At 34.8% G+C, this 27,988-nt stretch overlaps 1 protein-coding gene across 1 annotated transcript in view; it reads left to right on the forward strand.

Annotated features, from left to right (window-relative positions):
• The window catches only part of LOC145664181 (sodium/potassium-transporting ATPase subunit alpha-B-like), a 465,697-nt gene that overhangs the window by 299,750 nt on the left and 137,959 nt on the right, over positions 1 to 27,988 (forward strand). Inside the window, exon 9 of the mRNA XM_081730619.1 lies at positions 6,473 to 6,584. Within this exon, the coding sequence (XP_081586745.1) occupies positions 6,473 to 6,584 (112 nt within the window). The remainder of the gene's footprint in view (positions 1 to 6,472; positions 6,585 to 27,988) is intronic.

The following is a 27,988-nucleotide window of genomic DNA, read 5'->3' on the forward strand; positions in this document are numbered from 1 at the left end:
CACAAGACTTAAAAAAATATATGTTTTGATCTTGAAGAGGATACAAAAATAGGCGACCCAGACAAAATCGAGGAACACCAGAAGTTGAAGCAAAAGTCGTTAGTCGAAAGTCATAAACACCGAAAACGATCTTAGTTGTCTCCTGGTTGTGAGTCACTGCAATCAATTAAAGAGTGTGTTTGAAATATCTCTACCTAGTGAGTGATCAGTTTAGAATTGTGTTTATACCAGTCTTAGGGATGGATTGTTCTATGCTTCCTTTCGTCTTGAGGTAGGCCTATTAGGTGTTACCCATACCAAACGATTATACTCTTAATAAGATATTGGTCCTTATGCAGAGTCGTTTTGACGTACGGTTAGCGTCGTACTAATGGCCTGACTACTGCAGGAAACATATGTTAGTCATAGTCTTTAGTATGGCACTAATCACCATCAGAACAACTCTGCTTAAGGCCTATTAATTTTAATCAAAGAGGAAGAAGAGTATGAATACAGAGGTGTCTTGTTATTCTTCGTAATGACAGTATAGCATTTTGTAGTATACTTTTTATTTAATCTTATTTTTAGGCAGAACAGAAAATCATCTTCTGGCTAATCTTCACACAAAAGGGATATTAGATCTCAGGGGAAAAAAAATGAAAATGAAATCTTTGAGTTTTACGTCCCACGATTATGCCGGTTAGGCTAAAGGAGACGGTGATGATGAGTAATGAATGAAATGGTGGAATGAAGAAAGTGGGAGGAAACGGGAGAACCCCGAGAAAACCCACGCACACGGTGTTTGTCCACTACAAAGTTCACTTGAAGGTGGCTGGGATCGAACCCGGGACTCCAAGCACCAGAGGTGAACGCTCTACCACTGAGCCACCGCGGCCCCTAGATCTCAGGAAAATTTAATAGTAACTATGTTTCCGACAATTGCAGTTGCTTTCAGGGGCCCTTGATTATGATCTATCATTTCACCATCTCTAAGATTAAATTAGCATTCATGGACCACTATTAGTTTACTATGAGGACATTTACGCGATGTCTACTGGACCTCTACATCTTCACTGATGCTTGTTTGCTGTATGCGTAGGTTTAGTGCTTGTGCTTACTTAGAGTTTCCTGTATAAAACAGAAATAAATTTATGAAAAGAAATTATAAATATGAGTAAGGTGATGTATATGGGAAAGTGCGGCAAATATAATAATACAGTCCAATTATTTCCTTTTTAACTTTAAACTACGTTGTACTATCTAATGTAATGAACCCTAATCAGAAATCCTTCTATTTGCCAATAGCACTATTTAATTTTACACCTAAAATTATTTTAGAAATGTGGGAATATAACTGCTATATCACTTAACTACACGCAAATTAAGGAAAATGTTAATAGTTTAGAAGAAAAAAAGCATCCCTGGAGTACTTCTCGGCTCGGACTCAATCAGGGTTAAAAATGGAATGAAATTTTTGAGCTTTACGTCCCACGGTTATGCCGGCTAGGCTAAAGGAGACGATGATGATGATAGATGAATGAAATGGTGGAATGAAGAGAGCGGGAGGAAACGGGAGAACCCCGAGGAAACTCACGCACATGGTATTTGCCCACCACAAAGTTCACTTGACGGGAGCTGGGATCGAACCTGGGACCCCTAGCACCAAAGGTGAACGCTCTACCACTGAGCCACTGCGGTCTCCTCAATCAGGGTTACTAGTATTTTTGCAGTACTAGTATCATCTCCAGTTTATTTCCAACCCCTCTGTGGGGGAGATCTGAAAATCATTACTGATTCTCCACGCTAAAGAAAGAAAGCAAATTATGAAATAATCTCCTTCAAGGGCACCGATCCTTAAGGGCCACCCCCCAAAGTTTATATGGCCCCCGCATTGTATTTATGAATATGTAATATTTGGCATAATTTGAATGCAATTTCTTAGAAATCTTCATATATGCCTTCTGCATCTGAATGCCCCTCCCCAAATTTACAGAGAAATCAGCATCCTTGACCTGCTTCCATCAAGAATTTGGCCATAAAAATTCAAATTAATGTTTTTACAAACATCGGGAGTCCCATTTTTGTATCCTAAATGACCATCCACTTGATAGTGAGTTTCCTTAGCAGAGCAAAGGAATCTTTTCCCTGTCAACTCTAAATAGGATATAAATCTTTTTAATAAAATGCAATAATTTGCAATAATGATAATTCATAGGTTCGGAGGTTCAAAATTTTTTGGAAGAGACCTGATTCTTCTAGCTGCGTGTATACAACTAACTAGTAACATCTATCTCCCCGAAAACGGATGGATTCTCTCTGACTGTGAGATGGAAAATTTACACAAAATAAAAATAAGATAATCTGTATTTTTTTAAATGACTTTTGATATTAATGCCATTCAGTCAACATTACAACGTACACAATTTGAAATGTTAGGAAAAAGGATAATATAATCATATAAATTGGAATAATAGGACCTAATAATCAATCCAAAAAATTGCATTCGAAAAACGAAATAAAATCTTGGAGTTTTACGTCCCACTATTATGCCGGCTAGGCTAAAGGAGACGGTGATGATTAGGCTCCGGATTCTTAGGTTCGAACCTATTTTATTCCTGTACAGTGAATGCAAAAAATTCGTGTTTTCTTTACATTTCAAGTTGCTATAAGTAGAACTATATTAGTTTTATAGGACCTAAAATGTCCTAATTGGGGGGTTAGGACCTAAAAAATCCTAAATTAGCTTTTAGAACCTATAACGTCCTAAATGATTCTTTATAGTTATTTTTAACTTGAAAAATACTTTCAAACACGTAGTCAATCGTCAACGACATAATTTCATCTGTAAGGAAGGTTTTCTTGAAAGCTCCTAACAAACTGGCTACCTTCAAGGATATGCTTCCAAACACACCACAGCCCGTTGTGTCCCGTTGGGGAATGTGCTTCTCACAAGTAAACCTTACGTTTGGGTGAATCGAGTTGCTAACTGAGACCCATATGAGAAAGTAGTACTAAATGTGGTCAGTATTTCAGTGAAGTTGTAGGTGCGAAGCTCCAGGGGTTTAGGAGATACAGCTACCAGAACATCACATGGAAGTACAGAATAGTCTTCATACAGTTGGAGGTAAAAGCTCTGTTAAGACCTCTTGTAACGACAAAAGGTGAATAACAAATATATGGGTACATATTAGGACTAGGGGGAAGTCATATAGTAAGGGTATACTTGACGGCGGCCACCTTGAAATCCGCCATTTTGAATTAAGGTTAAGTTTTTAAAATAGGAATAGGGTCATGTGATACATGATTTAAGGCGCAAATTTAATCAGAAGAACAATGGTGGCATTAATTTTGATTTACGCGCAATTGGTAAAAAGTTACAGGGAAATTAAATGTTGTTGCAGCATATGTACCAGTATTAGTCCTTATTATTAAGGTGTCAATGTTATGCGTTTTGTTTAAAACTTTTGTCTGATTCAAAATGGCGGATTTGAACATGGCCGCCACCAAGGCAACTCTTACCATAGACCTAATATTTATCCACCTACTTTTTATTTAATTATTATCATTAACACAAAATTTACAAGGTGGGGTAAAGAACTAATACATATGCTGCAACAATATTTAATTTCCCTGTAACTTTGTACTAATTGCGTGTAAATCAAAATTAACGTCACCATTGATCTTCTGATTAAATTTGCGGCTTAAATCATGTATCACATGACCCTATTCCTATTTTAAAAACTTAACCTTAATTCAAAATGGCGGATTTCAAGATGGCCGCCGTCAGGAATACCCTTACTATATGACTTCCCCCTAGTCCTAATATGTACCCATATATTTGTTATTCACCTTCTGTCGTTACAAGAGGTCTTACAGAGTTTTTACCTCCAACTGTATGAAGACTATTCTGTACTTCCATGTGATGTTCTGGTAGCTGTATCTCCTAAACCCCTGGAGCTTCGCACCTACAACTTCACTGAAATACTGACCACATTTAGTACTACTTTTTCATATGGGTCTCAGTTAGCAACTCGATTCACCCAAACGTAAGGTTTACTTGTCAGCAACACTGTACTATACAGATAATTTTGAAAGCATTGTTCAGGTAATCGATTCGCTCGACGAGATTAAAGCCACTTCAATCCCGTCTGAAAAAAAAACTGAAGTCACAATTTGCTCTACAACTACTAAGTTACATTAAAGCCAACTTTTCTCATCTGCCTCAAGCCATGACTGAATTGGAGAAGAAGTCTCTTCCACTAACAGAAGCTCTTCAAATTCTTCAAGAAGTGAAAGAGAAAAAAGTACCTGGGGAAGTTGGAACAAAAATTGCGGACAAGATGGAGGCGGTTTTGAAACGCAGTCCTGATTTCACACAGATACAACTAGTGGGCCAAATTCTTTGTGAAGACAATGTCCAAGAAAATTTGCTATGGAATCCCGAGGAATTGGCCAGTATGAAATATGTGCCTCTTACATCGTGTGATGTGGAACGCAGTTTTTCTGCATTCAAGAGAATTTTGTCAGACGACAGGAAAAAGTTCACAACAGAAAATCTTGCCAAATATTTTGTTGTTCAGTGCCACTACAGAGAGTGAAGTGACCACTTTTTGAGCTATAGAAAACATGAAAAGTACCGGAAAAACAATATTTGAACATTCGTATTTCCTCAGTGTATCGTTAGAAAAGTGAAGTGATATTTGTGATGTTGTATAAAACTTCAAATATAAGAAAACTGACAAAAACTACTACTGCTACTACTACTATAGTACGACAGGCCATACATATGTTAAACTATATTTCAGTTATCAAAAAAAGTCCAAGGTAAGAAGAGTTTTATTATTTTTATTACGCAGAAGACGTAACAAAGTGTTTAAAGTGTAGTAATATTCCGTTTTCAGTACTATAACGCTAAAAATTCAAAACTGTGTTTTTAAAAACCTATAAAATCCTAAAATGCACTTTTTAAAATCCTAATTTGAATTTTTTGGGACCTAAAAATCCGAAGCCTAGTGATGATGAGAAATGAATGAAATGGTGGAATGAAGAAAGTGGGAGGAAACGGGAGAACAACGAGGAAAACTACGCACATGGTGTTTGTCCACCACAAATTTCACTTGGTGCGAGCTGGGATCGAACTAGGGACCTCCTGCACCAGAGATGAATGCTCTACCACTGAGCCATCGAGGCCCCAAACAGCATTCGTTTATTGTACGGTTAATCTACCGATCTTTGTCAGCCGCCTCAACAACAAAGTTGTAAGTACAATAAGGTGCTGTATATAAAAACTCAGTTCAGTTATGAGGACCTTAAGTGTTTTAATATATAGTCGCTTAACATTGAAGAAAAACTTACTCTTCAATGGTAAATATTTGCCAAACTTGGTAAAGTACTTTCAAATATCACCTTGAGTAAACATTGCGTTTCTTCCAGAGCAACTTGGAATGAAACAAATTGTTAAGTATTTTTCGTATTAATATTCGAATTTCTTATTATGTTCACTATTCGCGCTTTAATAGTGACATACTCATATCAGCTTCTAAGGTATTTGAAACCAAATACACCTATTGAAAGGTCATGCTTCCAACCAATCACAGACCACTATTTCTTTACTTTTTCGGAAAGTGAAAATTAACCAATCAGAGTTCTTGACCAATGGATAAAGTGAAATTTTTATGAATTCAGTTTAATATGCAATTAAAATTGCATGATATGATATACGAAATGATATAGAAAAGTCAAGGGTCCTGAAAGCAACTGCCATTGTTGAGAAAATAGTTAATATTAAATGTCTCTGAAATCTACAAATCACTTTTTGTAAGGATAAGGCAGAACTATCCCTGTTCAACATCTCAAAATTGAATTTACCATTTATTTATAGTTTTATCATATATTCTGTATTCTTTATTTCTTCAATTTCAACTTTATAAAGTTAAGAAACATTTGTTTCAGCCCAATCCGAGTCCACTAACTTCGGAATCACGGTTAAAAGTTTGAAAACTTAACTCACTGATTTATGTCAGTCAGCAAATTTGGTATTAATTGTGAGTAAAATTATTAATTGATTTGGTGAGTGGGAAAAGGAACATATTCCAAAATCCTTTAAACTCCTTCGTGGCTAAGCGGTTAGCGTGTGCGTTTGGCGTGGGAGATCTGGGTTTGATTCCCGGTGGGAGCTCATATGATTCGGATTCCACGTCAATCAGGTCCATGTCTCATATAGCCTTGCTGCTAAACGGGACTTTAAAATCAAAATCAACTCAGTTCAAAGTTCTTTAAATCCTTGGGAAATTAAAAAAAAAAAAAACTATTTTCACGCAAAAGACGCTTTTATGGAAGGAACAATTTCTATACCGTATATGAATCTTTAGCAAAACGTTTAAGTGTGTCATTTCCTATTTTTATGGACTGTATACCTTTTTAAACTCACCCACTCAATTATCTCCCTATTAACTGGTGATAAGAATGACATTTCTTTCATTTTACATATCAGGTGTCAAACTGGATCCAACCATTCCAGGATTCCAAGCTCTCGCTCGGGTTGCTGCTTTGTGTAGCAGATCGTATTTTAAAACAGGACAAGAAGATGTTCCCATTTTACAAAGGTATATTATATAAAATATTTTCTAAAATTCGTTCATTTGTTTCCGCAATACCTAAGCATGTCTTTTTCGAAAGTTTTAAGACGACATTCATACGGTTCTTTCATATAAAATAAACCAATAAATTAAATTATGAGACTCTTAACATGTAAGTACTCTAGTGATGACCATATTCGCGCTCTTTTCGTATAGAAAGTAACATGAATTAATTAATATTCCTCTAGACAGAACATTAATCGAACACTTCAGATACATTCTTTGAGGCCAGTTGCTGATCCAGGGTGGGGGGCGATCGGAGCAATCGCCCCCTTCCCTTCCCAGAAGAGGAAACTTTCTTATTTTATATACATAAATAAAACCCATCCCAGAGTTTGGACCTCTTAAAAGTAGCTTTAAGTAGCAGTATTCCAACCCACCGCCCACCGTCCTGGATCCGCCCTTGTTTGAGGCTAAAATATAGGCAGTTCCACAACCAAGCAAACTATTGCAGCTGCCGCACCTGATCAGAGTGATCAAAAAGTAGAGATGCAAGGGCTCGGAAAAAAACGGCTTTTTTGGGAAAAAAATCGGTTTTTTCTGCTTTGCTTTTTTGCTTGGGAAATTTTGGGCTTTTTTGAAAACTCTGCTTTAAATTGATAAACCAGATTTTGTTTCGCTTCTCTATAACACAAAAAGTAATTTAATTAGTGGTTGATGCCGATAATAATATAAAACCTCGAAAATAAACCATGAATTTCGAAAAGATATTTCAAACAGTTTTACTTCTCAACATATTTACATTATGAATTCCAAAGGATTAACCAATGTATATAATAAAATTTTTAAACCTCCTACATACAAAAGTAAGCAGGGTTGGCAAGAACCATGGTTGTTTTTGAAAATGCCAAAAACCCGTTTTGGGGGGGAGTTTAAACTAGGTTTTTTTGGTTTAAACCAGGTTTTTTGGGTTTAGATATTTTGCTTTATGTATTTGTATTACATATTGACAGAAATAAGTTTGTTTCGCCTTGGTGTTATTATGCAACAACGGGGTTATGCTGGAAGAGGTCACATAAGCTTAAAGAAGTCCGGTCAGTAAATTTCTTAAATTGAGAAACTCCCGTCCTAGCCATCGGGAAAATCCCGTCATTACTCTAAATGTAAAACAATAACGGAAAAATCCTGTTATTGCTTTGCATGTAAAATTTAAAGATCAACGTATCATAATCAGTACGCTAAAACTGAGGTGTTAAATTACAAATTTAGTATGTAGATATCATTGAAAGTCCAATCCAAGGTAATGTTGGAAGCTACGTAGGCAATCGATAAATTTTGCCAATTTCTATCAATATATTTAAGCAACTTTGGCTTCTTTATAAAACAACAGGCATTCAGGCATGCAGAAATATACAATTTGGTTTCGTTTCGTATGTTCAGTCTTAACATCCTTACGTAATACCAAGGTTATCAAGGAGAAGACTTTCGCTTAAAGTTACATCCGAACCGCTACTTTGTTTACGCATGAAAGAAGGGTTGTGGTTCGACCGAGAATTGAACATGGGACACCTTGATTAAAAGGTGAAAAGGAAATAAAGCTAATGCAGATGGTTTGATGTGTGGAAACGTCACCATGAAGTTCACACGATTCTCGTTTTTCGTTCTTTTTATTTTTTATTTTTTATTTTGGTGTAAACCAGTTGTTTATTTAAAAAAAAGAAAAAAAACAGCTGGTGTAAACCAGCCAACCCTAAAAGTAAAAAAATACTCAAATAAGTAGCAAAATTCTATGTAGTATTTTTACTTCAAAATATTCCATACCCTCTTTTTGGAACAAAATAAAATTAAAATAAAACATAAGAGAAATACTTAGATTTATATGATACACTTAAAGGCTGCAGATCTAGAGCTTGTGGTTTTGTATATTCTTGAAATTCTACAGTTTTATATAAGCACCATCACGGTTTACTCAGTCCTCAAGTTTTCTGTATTTTTAACAAGAGGAATTCAACATATGAAGGGTGTGAGGTAAGAACATGGTAACCCACAATTTTACTATTTTAAGAAATTAGGAATTTTCTGCTACACAATCCATTTTGAAAGTCGGAAAGCTGATTTTTCACATAAGACTATACATGAAGGATTAAACGAAGCGGTATGCGTTGCTGTCTACACCCTCCATTCCGAAAGAAACCGAACTTTTGAAAACAAATAGTACCACTAGTGCCATCTGTTGTAATATTTTACCGGTAGATGGCGTAGTCCCTCATTGACAACTGGTATAAATGTCATGACATTTGGATGCACGGCAACAAAGTTATTGCGTTTCAACTGTCAGTGTGTTGTGTACATCGGTCGGAAAATGAGTTTCAAACAACGAGCTGCAATTGAGTTTTGTGTTAACTGGGTAAAACTTTTAGTGAAACGCACCAAATGCTACAAAATGCATATGGTGATGAGTGTCTATCCCGTACGCAAGTTTACGAGTGGTTCAGGCGATTCAAAACGGGTAGAGAGACGCTGGATGATGACGAAAGATCAGGCCGTCCCAGAACCGGATTATCGGAAGAAAACATCGAAAAAGTGCGTGAATTCATCAAACATAACAAAAAATCGTCGGTGAAAGTTATTGAAATGGAATTAGGCATTCCTCAAACAACCACATACCGTATTTTGACCGAAGTTTTGGGCCTTAAGAAGGTTAATTCGCGGTTTGTACCACACAAACTCACCGAAGACCAAAAAGTTGATCGAATTGCGCATTGCAAAGACATCGTTAAAAGTGCTCGGCAGGATCGAAACTTCTTGAGATCGATTGTAACTGGTGACGAGACGTGGTGTTTTGAAAATGAGCCCGAAACAAAGCGGCAAAGTGCTGAATGGAGAGCGCCGGATGAAGGAACACCCAAAAAAAAGTCGCTTGGTGAAGTCAAAAGTTAAGGTGATGCTGATTTGTTTTTACGATTCAAAAGGAATTATCCACAAAGAATTTGTTCCGCCCGGCCAGACAGTCACTGGGGAGTTTTACTTGGGCGTCATGAAGCGTTTGCTGGCAAGAATTCGTCGTATTCGGCCCGAATATCGCGAAATCGGCAGTTGGACTCTTTTGGACGATAATGCACAATCACATCGTTCGCGACTTGTAACTGAATTTTTGGTCAAAAATCACATTATTCGGTTGCATCATCCGCCCTATTCACCGGATCTCGCTCCGTGCGATTTCTATCTGTTCCCGAAACTGCATTTGGCGATGAAAGGAAAGTGGCACGCATCGATTGATGCCATTGAGAAGGCGACGACCGCCGTCCTAAAGACCATTCCAATAAAGGACATGGAGAAGTCGTTTGACAACTTGTTGGAGCGTGCAAATATGTGTATCGATGCAGAAGGGGAATACATTGATTAATAAAAATGATTTGTTCCAAAATGTACATTGCTTTTTTGTTTTTTTAAAACGTTCGGTTTCTTTTGGAATGGAGAGTGTATCTGGTGCTGCATAACTCAGCAATTGAAAATTCGTTAGTTACTATGTTCTTGGCTCACACCCTTTATATCTTTATGGAACTCTCCCCACCCTACCACCACCAAAAAGAAAAAAAAAGAACTACGGAATATATTTAAGTTAAGATAAATACAACAAACATGACTGAGTGGAGCTTTTGCGCTACTATCGGGAAGTCCGGGATTCAACTCAGCATTCGACCATTCTGACAAAACTTTTCTTCATTCCATCTATGAAGTAGAAATAGTGCGTGTATTGTGAGTTGGCCGACTTCATTTCTTATTGTTTTTAAATCGTTATTATTACTAATTACCAGCAGTGACGGTTTTGCGAAGGTTAGGGGGACGGTCTTTAGGACTGAAGCCTGTTCCCCAAAATTACGGAATGTCTAAAACAAAGGAAATATCTATTAGTTATTCCTTTACTCATAAACTTTAAGCTCCCGTCAAATAAAAATTACGAATGTTTAGAAAAACTAAACATTAGTAAGAAAAAAAACCTCCCAAAATACTTTTCTAAATCCGCCACTGATTCTCAGTATAAAATGATCTTCAAGGTTGTATCCGGAAGATTATCTCTAAATATATAAACGAAACGAAATACAGTATTAGTTATGCCTGTACTCATAAACCCGCCCCAAAGTACGTTTCTAAATCCGCTACTGATTTTTGTATAAATTAGTATTCAAGGTTGTATCCAGAAAATTATTGCTAAATCGTGGCACAGCTGCAGTATAACAGAACTGTGGAAGTACGTTTAGACGGATATATTGCAAAACGTACGCTTTGACGGATATATAGAAAAACGTAAGTTTAACTTTTGCGCTAGAACCTAGAGTACTAAGCTCTTAGAAATGAAACACAGATGGCAAACAGAAATGATCCAGAGAAGAAAAAAATGTCGATAACTCAAAAGTTAAAATAAAGTTAAATAGCCTCTAAAATTGCCCTCAAATACTACATTCTTCATGTTAGCTTTAATTCATAAAACATGTGATCCATCCATCTTGATGGTGAATTTTAGAGCGAAATATGGCATTTAGGTCATGGAATTCTTATCTAACTATAGAATATACTATAAGGAAGCTATTTAGATAGAAAAATCATGAAAATGAAAAAAGCCAAAATTTCCAAAATTCTCGTTTTTTCCCCAAAAAAGCCGGCTTTTTATGTGAAAAAAACCATCAATTCAAAAAAGCCGGCTTTTTTGCATCTCTATCAAAAAGGCACGGAACTCATGACATATATTTAACCTTTCTTTCCCCTCATTTCATTCTTGTTGCAGGTAACGTGTGGGGGAAACTGAGGCAAGAAACAGTGTTTTCTGATATGCCCAATTCATATGTTTACTCTCTGAAGAATGTTTACAGTAAATGATGAATTAGATAGAAGTATACAAGATACTTTTTTCCATGGCGCTACAATTTTAACAGGCAACTCTCTGATTTGCTGAAATTGGTGGGAAATTGTCAATGAACTCTCGGATCAATGACCGTGATTTCGGGTAGGATACATACCCCTATCCTTAAAATTTAGTAGAAGTGCACTCACCCATCCCCTTAAATTTGGGAGTTTTATAGAACTAAAAGTTTGGAGAGGTCTATAGACCCTAAATATGTACTTCTGAAAATTTGGAGGTCCTAGTTCGTTCCCTTAGATAGGTTTAAAAAAATATCCAAAATTAAAAATCTCGGGGTTCTGACGTTACATTCATCTTCTATGATAGGCGTTTTTATTCTTATGGATAAGTGACTCTTTCATGAGTATAATCACCAGTTATATATCCCTGTGGTTCCTTCAAATGGGTGTTGAGTGAGCCAACTTTGTACCCCTCGTGTTTGAAGATGGGTGTAATATCCTATGTTTACGTATGGCTGATGGACTTGTAGAGGATTAGCTCACTCCTTCGTGGCTATTAAGTACCAGTTACATACTCCAACAAATAGATGTAAGGTGTCCAACTTTGTAACCCTCGTGTTTTAAGGTGGGTGCTTATGGACCTGGGATTATAGAGGACACCTTATTCTCTTTCATGGCTATTGAGAATCCGATACGAATGATTGGAGACTTCCTATGTGAGCAAAACATTTCAACATATGTCAAAACGTTTACGACTATACGTGGGTAGGAAATACGAATAAAATTAAACTTACCACACCTAAAATTTGGTAAAGTTAATGTGATTTTTATTTTGGAACCAACTAATGAAAGGAAGACATAGCAACTTTTTGTTCTCATGAACTACATTCTTATTGACCCTAACATATACAATATATAGATATTCAAGTTTCCTCATTTTAGAATAATTTGTAATATCAACTTAGTAGACCCGTGTGGTTCATTGCAATAAGAAGTGTTCGATTTCAATTTGTATTTATGTCCTAACCCGGCTAAGAACGGACCAACTTAGAAAGGAATAAAATAACAAGTTTGACTGTATATGGTGTCCATAGTGACTGTACATTCCCCAGAAATAACTAGAAATTTGTCAAATCTACCAAATATTATTTGTTCCTTTAAGGAGATAAATTCATAAGATGACAAATTTCACCCAGAAGTTGGGTCGAGGTGGATGACTTCTAAATGTTAAAAATAAGATAATTCCTTGATAAATCATTTTAAAACTTGTAAAAAAGAACGTTTGATGTAACTTTATCGATATGTTATTCTTAACTATAATGAAAGAATATCCCATTATATTTCATTTATCAAAATCTTTCAAACGATAAATTACTTGACGTCTTCGAGACTTAAAAAGTAAATGGAGTTTGCTGCTTGACGTTCAGCGTCGGACTGACCTGCTCAATGAATCGTTTACTCCCCCTACCAGTAACGGCTTTTGGGTCGAGGATAGTGAAGTGCCACTTGATCGTTTTCGAAGGAAAACAACGCCTTGCTTTCCGAGGGAAAGAAGAGGGTGCATGCAGCTTAGATGATCCAAATATCAATCATGAGAACTTTCTAGAAATCATTCTTCTTCTTAGTGACTACGATCATACTTTGAGCAATCATATGAAGAAAGTTATTGAGCAAAGCAAATCTTTTCATGAATCTAGAATAAAAGAGAATAGGAAAGGAAGTGCAAGGGGAAAAGAAATAACATTTTTGAGTAAGAGTACAATAGAAAAAATATATCCATATTATCAGGGCCGTCGCGTAGGTTGTAAGCGCTCGGGGCGAGAATTCCCAGGCGCCCTCCCCCCCAGTGTATTACGAAAAACAACCAGTGTTTATTCTGAACTCCTAGATTTAAATATGAAATGTAAGATCATAATGTAAGACAAAATAAGTTAATATTATGTCATTTTTTTAAAAGTGATTGGTTTATGCCATTAAAACATAAAAGTTAATGAAAACATCGTTTTGAATTATTGAAATCTAGTGCTATTCTTGTTTATTTTAAACTTATAGTAATAGCAATAGCATAGAATGTATAAATAACGATCCAAATATTTAAAGATTAAAAAGCAAACACCTCTTCTCACAGAGAGCTGGAGAGAGTTCCAGTTGAATAACCCTAGACAATGTTTTACATTAGCAGTAATTTTCAAGTTCAATACTCTATCGGTATCTTTCAAAGATCTCATCTAAATCCCCTGGTGTTTCTTCTTGTTATTAATGATATTTCTCTGTGTATTAAAACTTCTCAAGTTTTTTTTCTTTTTGCCGACGATCTCAAATTATACTCGAAAGTAAGTTCAATTGATGACTGCGTGTAACTTCAACAGGATCCACAGAGAGTTCAAATATGGTGTGATAAAAATAAATTAGTCCTGAATGTGTCCAACTGTAAATCTGTGTTTCACGCGGAAAGAAAATCCAATAACTTTGCTTATAAAATAAGTGGCACTTTCTTCCAAATACTATCAAAGATCTGAGATTTTTTAAAAGCAAATTAACCTTTGCTCAATACGTTGACGCAATAACCAGTAATGCATATAGAAAGCTAGGTTTAATTTATAGGATAGGACAGGATTTCTACAAAGAATCAACATTTATAAGGTTATATTTTTTCGTATGTAAGGTCAAAATTAGAATACTGTTGTGCTGTTTGGACACCAAATGTCACTAAATATTCCGATGCAATTCAAATATACAGTTTAAATTAAAAAAAAAAAAATCTTGCATATAAGAAAACCGGTTTCTATCCAAAGTATATATTTCTATGAAGACTTAGTACCGAATTTTAGTTTTCAAACATTAGAGAAAACGAGATGGGTGTTTGATTTTTTGTTCTTATGTAAATTATTAAACGGTAAAATTGACTGTCCAGAATTAGTTTCAGAAGTATTATTATGTATCCCAATAGGCAAGACTAGAACAGCAAACACTGGGCCATTGTATTGTAGAAAAGCAAGAACTAACATATTACATAAGTCTTCTCTGTGGAGAATGTGCGCTTTATACAACGCAATGATTAAATTTCATGTAGTAAATGTATTTAGTATTTCCGAAAACAAGTTCAAAACAATTGTCAGGCAATAACTTCTACATAATTAAACGACGTATATTTGTGTATGTATAATAGTGTATGTATAATAGTGTATGTTAGATAATTATGTACACGATACTATAACTGGGCATTAAGACTGTTATATTGTCCTTACAAAATAAATAAATAAATTTTACTTCGCCGTAGCCTGATCATTATTAAAATATCTGAAATAACATTATTTAAAAAAAATCATTTACTAACATTATCTGAATTCCTAGAATTATGTTGATTTGTCGTCCCGGCGCCCCCTTTGGTCGCAGCGCCCGGGGCAATTGCCCCGGTCGCCCCGCCCACGCGTCGGCCCTGTATATTATTAAAAAAAAAAGAGATGTAGGACATTATTTGCAATGAAATTACAAAAGCTAACCAATTTTCCGTACTAATCCATACGACAATGGATGTGTCTAGTTTTGACCAGTGTTTAATAGTAATTCGACATATTTTGGAAGCAGAAGTCAAGGATATTATATATGAAAATCGCATGTATTTCTTATGTTACACAGAGCTCTTTAAAAAGTACAAATTCCTCCTTACAATCCCTCTTACACAAGTAAATTGTGAACGAGCGTTTTCCAAACTCAAGATTATTATTTTAAATCTAGACTAAGGGTGAATCTCAGTCAAGACAACCTTGAATCGTTTCTGTTAATGCAGTGTGAAAGGAATATACTATGAAACAAGTGAATAATGATGCCATAATTAACAAACTCTGTCATGATAATGCAGGATTGAAAAGAAACCTGATGTAAGGTAAGAATGTCCTTGTTTCTTGTCACGTAAACAGATCAAAGTGATAAAAGTTGAATGCTATGTATATGTATAATATGACATTGCATCAATAGTAATTAAGCTGTCTGAAACCAAAGTGAACTACCGTAATTGCATTTTCGAGCTGTCAACAACTATGTGTAAAACTTAGAAAATCTAGCATGTCAGATGTCATAAAAAGAAGGTAGATTACCACATTTTTACATAACCTTTTCATATGATTTTATCTACCACTGCTAATTTGCAAGAATGCTAATTTATCACAAATCATGAAAAAAAAAAATAGTTTAGTCGTGGTTGCTGATAGCTTGAAAATATAAATACATTTAGTTCACTGATTTCATGCAGCTAAATTAAGGGCCCCAAAATTCAAGGTCTCTAAGTTGTACATGACTTTTCCAATAAGGTTTATTCATGTTCAGAAAAGGACTCTCCGCAGCACAATATGCGAACTAGAAGTTAAACTACATGCAGTCCACTCGAGAGTCTACCGATAACTGGATTGCGTCGTGGTTCACCTCCCAGTTTATATATTACACTGTGGAGAGTCCATTTTCTGGGCATAAATAAACTTTATTTCAAAACTGAGCTAGGCCTCTTGACCTCCAAGGTCCTCAATTTATGGTTGCTGTAGATGTTTTATTGAGTGTAATGGAATAAAACTATATGGTTTTGAAACTTATATTTTGACCGTTTAAATGATCTACGAGGATATTTTGTATTAGGAATTTCTATACTACTGTTGATCAGCCAGTTAATCTGCATAGAATACGCAGACACTATGTGATCAAAATATCCGGAGCCCCCAAAACATACGTTTTTCATATTAGGTACATTTTGCTGCCATCCACTGCCAGGTACTCATTATCAGCGACCTCGGTAGTCATTAGACATCGTGAGAAAGCAGAATGGGGCGCTCCGCGGAAATCACGGACTTTGAACGTGGTCAGGTGATTGCGCGTCACTTGTGTCAGAAGTGTGTACGCGAGATTTCCACACTCCTAAACATCCCTAGGTCCACTGTGTCTGATGTGATAGTGAAGTGGAAACGTGAAGGGACACGTACAGCACAAAAGCGTACAGGACGACCTCATCTGTTGACTGATAGAAACCGCCGACAGTTGAAGAAGTCGTAAAGTGTAATAGGCAGACATCTATCCAGACCATCACACAGGAATTCCAAACTGCATCAGGATCCACTCCAAGTACTATGACAGTTAGGCGTGAGGTGAGAAAACTTGGATTTCATGGTCGAGTGGCTGCTCATAAACCACACATCACGCAGGAAATGCCAAACGACATCTCACGTGGTGTAAGGAGCGTAAACATTGGACGATTGAACAGTGGAAAAACGTTGTGTGGAGTGACGAATCACGGTACACAATGTGGTGATCCGAATGCAGGGTGTGGGTATGCCGAATTCCGGGTGAACATAATCTGTCAGCGTGTGTAGTGCCAACAGTAAAATTCGGAGGTGGTGGTGTTATAATGTGATCGTACTTTTCTTGGAGGGGGCTTGCACCCCTTATTGTTTTGCGTGGCAAGTAGGTTCCGGGCATCTTTTCGACACTCATGAATATTCATGAGTGTCGATAATTTTGACATGGTACCAGTTGGTAATACACACTCGGTTGACAGTGTGAAAAATGGATACACCTTTTTTTCGCATACTAATGACACATAATGTATGCAAGTGCAGCCGGAGGTTGTATAAAGAACATGACACATAATAAATGTTTCCGGTTAAAAGAAATATTAATTGGACAAGCAGAATACAGAAAAGACCTTTCGGAAATAAAATATGCAGATCACACACGTAGAACAAGGTAATATATTGTTGGATTCATTAATATGCAGCACATGTAACGCGGCAGCTGCTGGGTCGGAATGAGTGAAACAAAGTACTGGAAACGTCGAGATCTTTTTTCTAAGCTTATTATTGTTGGAATAGGGGAAAGAACACTCTCGAAACTTCTGGAAAGATTGAAGGGTATAAAAATAACGATTTATTTGCATGATTCGTACAACGTATAAGAGATAAGAAACGCAAATATACTGTTGGAAGAAGAAAATTGATACATAGAAGGCACCGGGAAAAAAAAATCATTAGTAGGCACTAAAGTTGTAGTTTTCTTGTATTATACTTGTTCATTTTTTATATGGGAAAGGGACATATTGTAATTGTCTAGAGTATAAGGGGACGGAACTGTTTGGTTTTAATCGGGAATTGATTGCGGATTTTCCGGCATTGAAAATGATATGACTCGGTGTACTTTTATGGAATTATAACGTGACTAAGATATAGTATAATGTAATATGGAGGGTACAGGGAATCAAGATTTTTTCATTGCGCCGGGACTCGAATTAGTATTCTCCCAGGTGGAGAACCGTACGCTAAATATTTTGCTTGCAGTGCGAACTTGTTACTTATACATAACTAGGAATTGTGTAAGACATAACAGGTATATATAAATTATATTGTACAGAAAGTTAGCAGAATGCGCCCCCGGGAATCGAACCAAGACTCTCCCACGTGAAAAGCCGTACGACAAACATTTTGCTTAGCAGATGTTGTTACTTATATGTAGCTATGAATTGTGTAAGACATAACAGGTATATATAAATTATATTGTACAGAAAGTTAGCAGAATGCGTCCCCGGGAATCGAACCAGAGCTCTTCCACGTGAAAAGCCGTACGACAAACATTTTACTTAGCAGATGTTGTTACTTATATGTAGCTATGAATTGTGTAAGACGTATAACTGGTATTTAGAAAGTATATGCTAAGAATTATTATTATTATTGTAAACTGTTGTGTTTTGTTTCATAAACGCTAGTGTAACAATGAGGTTATATGGCGACAGAACGTTTAACGTTACCGCAGATTGAACTTAAGGGTTTTTCATGTTGAAAGCTAAGGCAATAAAAAGAGACCCGAGATTGTTTGAACATATTACCCAGGATGAAATGTAGTAGTGAAGTTAAAAGGGAAACTTTATACTTATAGTTTGTAATTGGAAATCGTAATACAGCAAATAATTATTTTTAATTCTTTTATTGTTTTAGGTGGTGAAGGAAATAAAAATCTTAATTGAGACACGGGAGAACAAACCTTATTTTCCTGAATTGTTTGTTGTTGAAATACGTATAGCGGAAGTTTTTTGAGTGAAAAGGAGTTATAGATTGGTCTTAAAATATGAATTTACTGAAACCGTTGGATCTTAGTTGTATAAAATATCGAAAATATTGGATAATGTGTGATATGAATGTTGAATACTGAAATATCGACATAAAAGTTATTATAAGTTTTTACATCCAACGAATATACTGGCTAGACTAAATGAGACGGTGATGATGAGTAATGAATGAATATGGTGGAATGAAGAAAGTGGGAAGAAGCATGAGAACCACGACAAAAACCCACGCACATAGTGTTTGTGCACCAAAAAGCTAACTTGAAACAAGCTGGGATTGAACCAAGGACCCCATGCACCAGAGGTGAACACTGTATTGCGTACCCACCATAGATTTTTCTATGTATTATATTTGGATGAATAAAAGTACGCATGTATAAGTTGGTGGAACGAGAATGTAGGCGGAAACGGGAGAACTTCACACACAATGTTTAAACTAGAAATACACTTTGAATGAGGGAAAGCATTTTGTTTTAGAAGTGACTTATTTTTATGATCAGCGCTATTTAATGTTTATGAACGAGGAAAGAAACTTACTGTAGCAGTTATTGGAGAATTATACTTTTGAAACTCTTTATACAAAATTAGGTGTTTATATAACTTCATACATACTAGTAAAGAAGATATATTTAATAACACGTAATGTACGTTAGGGACAATTTTGACATTATTTAAACAGTGTAGGTAACGACTCTTAAGGCAATACAAGAGACGGACAATTATTTGACAGCGCAGATTAGTTTTATATGTAGATGGAAACAATTGCTTTAAATAAGAGATAGCACTTTGAACGTATAGTTTGGTTAAAATTGTTTTACTTTAGAACTCATAACATTAAGTACAAGGTAACCAACACCATTGGCGATAACTATTAGCAGGACTGTGAGCGATGGGAATTAGCGTGTTGGAGAGACAGATACATTTTGCATACATAATAATAATGAGTATGAATATTTGACTTTGGCACCTAGAAGATTATGCAATCAACATTTTATAAATGTTTTGACGGTTGCATATAATATTTACAGACAGTCTGATACGATTTTGTATTTTATTTGAAGTGCGATTAATGTTTGTTTGAATTAAAAAGAGTATTTTATTTATAGGTCTTGTTTGTATGTTAGAAAAACAAGAACATATTTTTGTAATGGTGTTATAGTCGCTAGGAGCGAAATAATTTAATACCTTCTAGTACAGGTAGTAGCTAACATGTTCTTTTTTTACAGTTGAAATAGATATCTGACAATTTAAACTTTAATAAAAACTAGTCTGAATTTCGACAATTTTAAACTTTATTATAATTGTTACAAATGCATAAGAAAATAGTATTTTAATGTTTTAGTTGTCTGCATATACAGTGCAGATATATTTGTGAGTGAATACATGACATATAGTTATAACATATCAGAAGTGATGTACTCCCGAAATTAGATCTTCCTAAACCTTAAAGAGATTATATTGTGCAGTTTTCACTTATTGAGTTAAATTTGGTAATTTAAGACGAACTGTGGTTTTGCTTTTTACCCACTGCAGTTGTATTGGATTGAAATACTGAACTTACTATATCTGGATTTTTTAGTTACTGTTTTACTGGTTCTATGAATGATTTGGGAGGGCTGTTGTTTAAAGTGGAATTTGAACCATTACTACTGCTTGTAACGAGAAAGTATATCTATTGAGAAGTGTAGATTTTCTTTTGACGCAAATGAGAAGTAGCCTGTGTGTAAGACAGCAATACGAAAACGAATATTTGCACAACGAATTGAATCACTAATGCTCACACCAAGATTTATTTTAACTGTACCTGGGACTTTTGATTGATTAGTAAATGAGTAAATTATATTTTAAAGCGGTGTTGAGATTTATTTCGTATTAGGTTTTTAACTACTGTTTGGATTATTTTTTTAAATTTATGTTTTATATAACAACAAGGTTATAAGGAACAGTATATTAACAGTAAAATGGGTTTTGAACCACAATAGGGACAACGTTAATGCAGTTGCTGTGTATATGAACTGTTATGGAAGATTAATTTTCATAGTATATATCATTTCTTTTATGTTATCGTAACTGCAAGAGAACTGTATTATAAGACTACCTACCACATGTAAATAATAGTTAGAGCTAAAATACTGAAGTACTGGCAACTGAATTGTCAGTGAGAGTAATGTATTGTTTTAAAGAAATAAATAAATAGATATTAGAAAAAATAATCTTAGTTGTTTTCTATGCTATATGAAGAAACTAGTGTTTAAGAAGCAGTGCATTAGAAGAAAAATAATTGGTTTCGAAGAATATGGTAGGAAACTGAAAGTATTTAATACTTAATTTTAGATCATTTTTTACGGACATTACCAACGTAACTGAATGATGAACTGTTGTCCATTGAACAAGAGTCACTGAGCTTGATACCTTGTGTTTACTTTATGATATGAAGACTTTAAAACTTTTCTTTTCAAAACTTTTTAAAGAAAATTATGGTTGCAGTAGGAGAGAAATGCGTGATATACTGTAGAAAAGTTGATGTTACAGTACCCTTGTGCTCCTTTCTTATAAAAAGAAGTTAGTGTACTATTTTGTTGAGAATATAGATGAAAATATTGTAAAATTACATCTTGTTTTATTGCAAGTAGAATAATGTTACTTCAATAATGCTTAAACGCAGTGACTGTTAGGGCTGGATCCACCCTTCAACAAATTTCAGGATGTGCAGTCCCTTACTTGGTATATGCTTTTTAAAAGAATAAGGCTTAGAGAGCTCAATACTTTGAGGTAAAGGATAAAATGTCTATGAAATGCATAGAAATATACAGGAAAATACTTCTTCTTATTAAGATGATAACGTGAAATACTTATTCCATTTTATATAGTAAAAGGACAAGATTGTACTTTTGTGAATAATTACCTTGGACTTGAAAATCAAACACAACCCTTTTTGTTAGACAACCACTAGAAATCCTACGTATAATGAATTGACACACACTGCAGACGCTTTACTTTTATTGATCCTGATAATAAACATTGTATGGTAACCTCTTGAAACTTGTAGACCCACAGTGAGGTATACTCGGATATGGGGAGAGCACTATGACTCAGTGGTAGAACGACATTTTGATGGTCGTGATTTAAAAACGACCAAGTGAACTTTGTGGTGGACAACAGCTTTTTTCTCCTGGTACTTCCATTTCCTACAGCATTCATTTATTGGCTTAATTGGCTTATCCCTTAACTTAAAGGACGTTCTTCAGAGTAAGGAAGCTATCATGTTTCATAATATATAGTATAATAGGTACGTTTGTCGTTGTATATTAAAACCTCAACTTCCTCGATAGAATTTTACAAACGACAAAAGATTTTGAATTGAATAATAATACGATTTCTATGCCTTGGCGGGCTAAGATCGAACCATGGATTCATCATGCGCCAGAGGTGAAGGATTTGCAGGCGATGAAGAATATTTTATAATTCCACAGTAGTATTAATGATTGTTTGAGATTCTTAGTATACTATGTGATACAAAGGTTACATGAATTTTATTTTGTTCTTTTTGGACTAATGTTTAAGAGGATCAGAATGATGGATTTCAAGAACGTGCACGGATTACAGTTTTAATTTTACAGCTTTATACACATGCATTCAAAATTATAAGGCCATTAGATTTTTGTATAAGACTCTTGTTGGACTTGACTTGATTTGAGTTTAAGGTCTCTTTTCACCAGCGAGGCTATATGAGACGTGGACCTACTGATTAACGTGGAATCCGAACCACATGAGCTCCCGCCGGGAATCGAACCTGGGTAGACTTTTGTTGGAATAAATGTTTTCGCTGGAACCTTTTTTAAAATTTAATGTAAAACTTTAAACATAATGAAGAAAATAAGAACATACTGAGGTGAAATAAACTTGAAAACTCCCACCGTGCAAAAGAATTAAGGAAAACAGCCTCTGTTTTCAAGCTGAGACTATCCATGGTTGAGATTGACCACCAAATATAACGATTATTTTTCTCAGATGATGAGTTTGTATGCTTATGCCAGTAGCTAAAACTGGAAAAGCGAACCAGGTAGTGTTTGCAAAATGGTATTACATGGTTTAATCTCAGAATATGTGCAATTGTGATGGACAAAAATTCCATGGGTAGTGGTGCTGCTGGACAACAACAACTTCACGAAACATCTGTTGGTATTAAAATTAACGATACATGAATTTTCAAAAGACGAAATGTTTCTTTATCTGGACTGTTAATACTTTTTTCAAATTTCATCGGAACAAGCATTCAACTTAAACTATAATAAACGAACGAACTATCTAGTTGCATTATAGGAGGGCGATACAGGTGTGGATGAAAAGTTTATGTATTGATTTTGAATACGAGTTGTGTGCGAGTAATTCAATTTTATTTAACTTTTAATATTAGAGATTATTTTATACGACCATTTAATATTTTATTATTTCTTATACATATTCGCTTTCATCATTTGCCCATTGTAATGTTAGTAGAAAAAATGTTTTATTTAACAACATGAGCACGAAAACTCACAAGAAAAATATTAGACAACATTCATAATTATCACTGTACGGAATACTTCTTTAAATGGAAACAGTTTGATCCATTGGTAGAGTGCACCCATCTGGCACGAGGATCCCTAGTTCAATCCCAAGACCGTGACAATTTGTGATGGACAACACCCTGTGGATATTCTCGGGGTTCTCCATTTCCTACCACTTTCTTCATATTCAACATTTTTACAATCATTAACCATTCAACGTTGCCTACTTGTAAAATGTCTCGAGTAGATGAGTATATAAGACTCATGCCAGAACAAAATGTTTTCTCTTTGCTCTCAAGCCAGAGAAAAAAGCAGAAACTCATATCTACATGCCAGAATAAGTGTTTTCGCTTTGCTCTCAAGCCAGAAAAGAAGAAACTCGAATCCACGAAACTTGTGAAATTTGGCGAGTAGCAACTCGTGAAATTTCACTTCTGTAAAATTAAAACTGTAATCCGTGCACGTTCTTGAAATCCATCATTCTGATCCTCTTAAACATTAGTCCAAAAAGAACAAAATAAAATTCATGTAACCTTTGTATCACATAGTATACTAAGAATCTCAAACAATCATTAATACTACTGTGGAATTATAAAATATTCTTCATCGCCTGCAAATCCTTCACCTCTGGCGCATGATGAATCCATGGTTCGATCTTAGCCCGCCAAGGCATAGAAATCGTATTATTATTCAATTCAAAATCTTTTGTCGTTGTAAAATTCTATCGAGGAAGTTGAGGTTTTAATATACAACGACAAACGTACCTGTTATACTATATATTATGAAACATGATAGCTTCCTTACTCTGAAGAACGTCCTTTAAGTTAAGGGATAAGCCAATTAAGCCAATAAATGAATGCTGTAGGAAATGGAAGTACCAGGAGAAAAAAGCTGTTGTCCACCACAAAGTTCACTTGGTCGTTTTTAAATCACGACCATCAAAATGTCGTTCTACCACTGAGTCATAGTGCTCTCCCCATATCCGAGTATACCTCACTGTGGGTCTACAAGTTTCAAGAGGTTACCATACAATGTTTATTATCAGGATCAATAAAAGTAAAGCGTCTGCAGTGTGTGTCAATTCATTATACGTAGGATTTCTAGTGGTTGTCTAACAAAAAGGGTTGTGTTTGATTTTCAAGTCCAAGGTAATTATTCACAAAAGTACAATCTTGTCCTTTTACTATATAAAATGGAATAAGTATTTCACGTTATCATCTTAATAAGAAGAAGTATTTTCCTGTATATTTCTATGCATTTCATAGACATTTTATCCTTTACCTCAAAGTATTGAGCTCTCTAAGCCTTATTCTTTTAAAAAGCATATACCAAGTAAGGGACTGCACATCCTGAAATTTGTTGAAGGGTGGATCCAGCCCTAACAGTCACTGCGTTTAAGCATTATTGAAGTAACATTATTCTACTTGCAATAAAACAAGATGTAATTTTACAATATTTTCATCTATATTCTCAACAAAATAGTACACTAACTTCTTTTTATAAGAAAGGAGCACAAGGGTACTGTAACATCAACTTTTCTACAGTATATCACGCATTTCTCTCCTACTGCAACCATAATTTTCTTTAAAAAGTTTTGAAAAGAAAAGTTTTAAAGTCTTCATATCATAAAGTAAACACAAGGTATCAAGCTCAGTGACTCTTGTTCAATGGACAACAGTTCATCATTCAGTTACGTTGGTAATGTCCGTAAAAAATGATCTAAAATTAAGTATTAAATACTTTCAGTTTCCTACCATATTCTTCGAAACCAATTATTTTTCTTCTAATGCACTGCTTCTTAAACACTAGTTTCTTCATATAGCATAGAAAACAACTAAGATTATTTTTTCTAATATCTATTTATTTATTTCTTTAAAACAATACATTACTCTCACTGACAATTCAGTTGCCAGTACTTCAGTATTTTAGCTCTAACTATTATTTACATGTGGTAGGTAGTCTTATAATACAGTTCTCTTGCAGTTACGATAACATAAAAGAAATGATATATACTATGAAAATTAATCTTCCATAACAGTTCATATACACAGCAACTGCATTAACGTTGTCCCTATTGTGGTTCAAAACCCATTTTACTGTTAATATACTGTTCCTTATAACCTTGTTGTTATATAAAACATAAATTTAAAAAAATAATCCAAACAGTAGTTAAAAACCTAATACGAAATAAATCTCAACACCGCTTTAAAATATAATTTACTCATTTACTAATCAATCAAAAGTCCCAGGTACAGTTAAAATAAATCTTGGTGTGAGCATTAGTGATTCAATTCGTTGTGCAAATATTCGTTTTCGTATTGCTGTCTTACACACAGGCTACTTCTCATTTGCGTCAAAAGAAAATCTACACTTCTCAATAGATATACTTTCTCGTTACAAGCAGTAGTAATGGTTCAAATTCCACTTTAAACAACAGCCCTCCCAAATCATTCATAGAACCAGTAAAACAGTAACTAAAAAATCCAGATATAGTAAGTTCAGTATTTCAATCCAATACAACTGCAGTGGGTAAAAAGCAAAACCACAGTTCGTCTTAAATTACCAAATTTAACTCAATAAGTGAAAACTGCACAATATAATCTCTTTAAGGTTTAGGAAGATCTAATTTCGGGAGTACATCACTTCTGATATGTTATAACTATATGTCATGTATTCACTCACAAATATATCTGCACTGTATATGCAGACAACTAAAACATTAAAATACTATTTTCTTATGCATTTGTAACAATTATAATAAAGTTTAAAATTGTCGAAATTCAGACTAGTTTTTATTAAAGTTTAAATTGTCAGATATCTATTTCAACTGTAAAAAAAGAACATGTTAGCTACTACCTGTACTAGAAGGTATTAAATTATTTCGCTCCTAGCGACTATAACACCATTACAAAAATATGTTCTTGTTTTTCTAACATACAAACAAGACCTATAAATAAAATACTCTTTTTAATTCAAACAAACATTAATCGCACTTCAAATAAAATACAAAATCGTATCAGACTGTCTGTAAATATTATATGCAACCGTCAAAACATTTATAAAATGTTGATTGCATAATCTTCTAGGTGCCAAAGTCAAATATTCATACTCATTATTATTATGTATGCAAAATGTATCTGTCTCTCCAACACGCTAATTCCCATCGCTCACAGTCCTGCTAATAGTTATCGCCAATGGTGTTGGTTACCTTGTACTTAATGTTATGAGTTCTAAAGTAAAACAATTTTAACCAAACTATACGTTCAAAGTGCTATCTCTTATTTAAAGCAATTGTTTCCATCTACATATAAAACTAATCTGCGCTGTCAAATAATTGTCCGTCTCTTGTATTGCCTTAAGAGTCGTTACCTACACTGTTTAAATAATGTCAAAATTGTCCCTAACGTACATTACGTGTTATTAAATATATCTTCTTTACTAGTATGTATGAAGTTATATAAACACCTAATTTTGTATAAAGAGTTTCAAAAGTATAATTCTCCAATAACTGCTACAGTAAGTTTCTTTCCTCGTTCATAACATTAAATAGCGCTGATCATAAAAATAAGTCACTTCTAAAACAAAATGCTTTCCCTCAATCAAAGTGTATTTCTAGTTTAAACATTGTGTGTGAAGTTCTCCCGTTTCCGCCTACATTCTCGTTCCACCAACTTATACATGCGTACTTTTATTCATCCAAATATAATACATAGAAAAATCTATGGTGGGTACGCAATACAGTGTTCACCTCTGGTGCATGGGGTCCTTGGTTCAATCCCAGCTTGTTTCAAGTTAGCTTTTTGGTGCACAAACACTATGTGCGTGGGTTTTTGTCGTGGTTCTCATGCTTCTTCCCACTTTCTTCATTCCACCATATTCATTCATTACTCATCATCACCGTCTCATTTAGTCTAGCCAGTATATTCGTTGGATGTAAAAACTTATAATAACTTTTATTTCGATATTTCAGTATTCAATATTCATATCACACATTATCTAATATTTTCGATATTTCATACCACTAAGATCCAAAGGTGTCAGTAAATCCATATTTTAAGACCAATCTATAACTCCTTTTCACTAAAAAACCTCCGCTATATTTCAACAACAAACAATTCAGGAAAATAAGGTTTGTTCTCCCGTGTTTCTATTAAGATTTTTATTTCCTTCACCACCTAAAACAATAAAAGAATTAAAAATAATTATTTGCTGTATTACGATTTCCAATTACAAACTATAAGTATAAAGTTTCCCTTTTAACTTCACTACTACATTTCATCCTGGGTAATATGTTCAAACAATCTCGGGTCTCTTTTTATTGCCTTAGCTTTCAACATGAAAAACCCTTAAGTTCAATCTGCGGTAACGTTAAACGTTCTGTCGCCATATAACCTCATTGTTACACTAGCGTTTATGAAACAAAACACAACAGTTTACAATAATAATAATAATTCTTAGCATATACTTTCTAAATACCAGTTATACGTCTTACACAATTCATAGCTACATATAAGTAACAACATCTGCTAAGTAAAATGTTTGTCGTACGGCTTTTCACGTGGAAGAGCCCTGGTTCAATTCTCGGGGACGCATTCTGCTAACTTTCTGTACAATATAATTTAAATATACCTGTTATGTCTTACACAATTCATAGCTACATATAAGTAACATCTGCTAAGCAAAATGTTTGTCGTACGGCTTTTACGTGGAAGAGCCCTGGTTCAATTCTCGGGGGCGCATTCTGCTAACTTTCTGTACAATATAATTTAAATATACCTGTTATGTCTTACACAATTCATAGCTACATATAAGTAACAACATCTGCTAAGCAAAATGTTTGTCGTACGGCTTTTCACGTGGAAGAGCCCTGGTTCAATTCCCGGGGGCGCATTCTGCTAACTTTCTTTACAATATAATTTATA

The sequence above is a fragment of the Thermobia domestica genome, chromosome 11 (genome assembly GCF_964235325.1).
Source record: "Thermobia domestica chromosome 11, izTheDome1.hap1.1, whole genome shotgun sequence".
NCBI lineage: Eukaryota > Metazoa > Arthropoda > Insecta > Zygentoma > Lepismatidae > Thermobia > Thermobia domestica.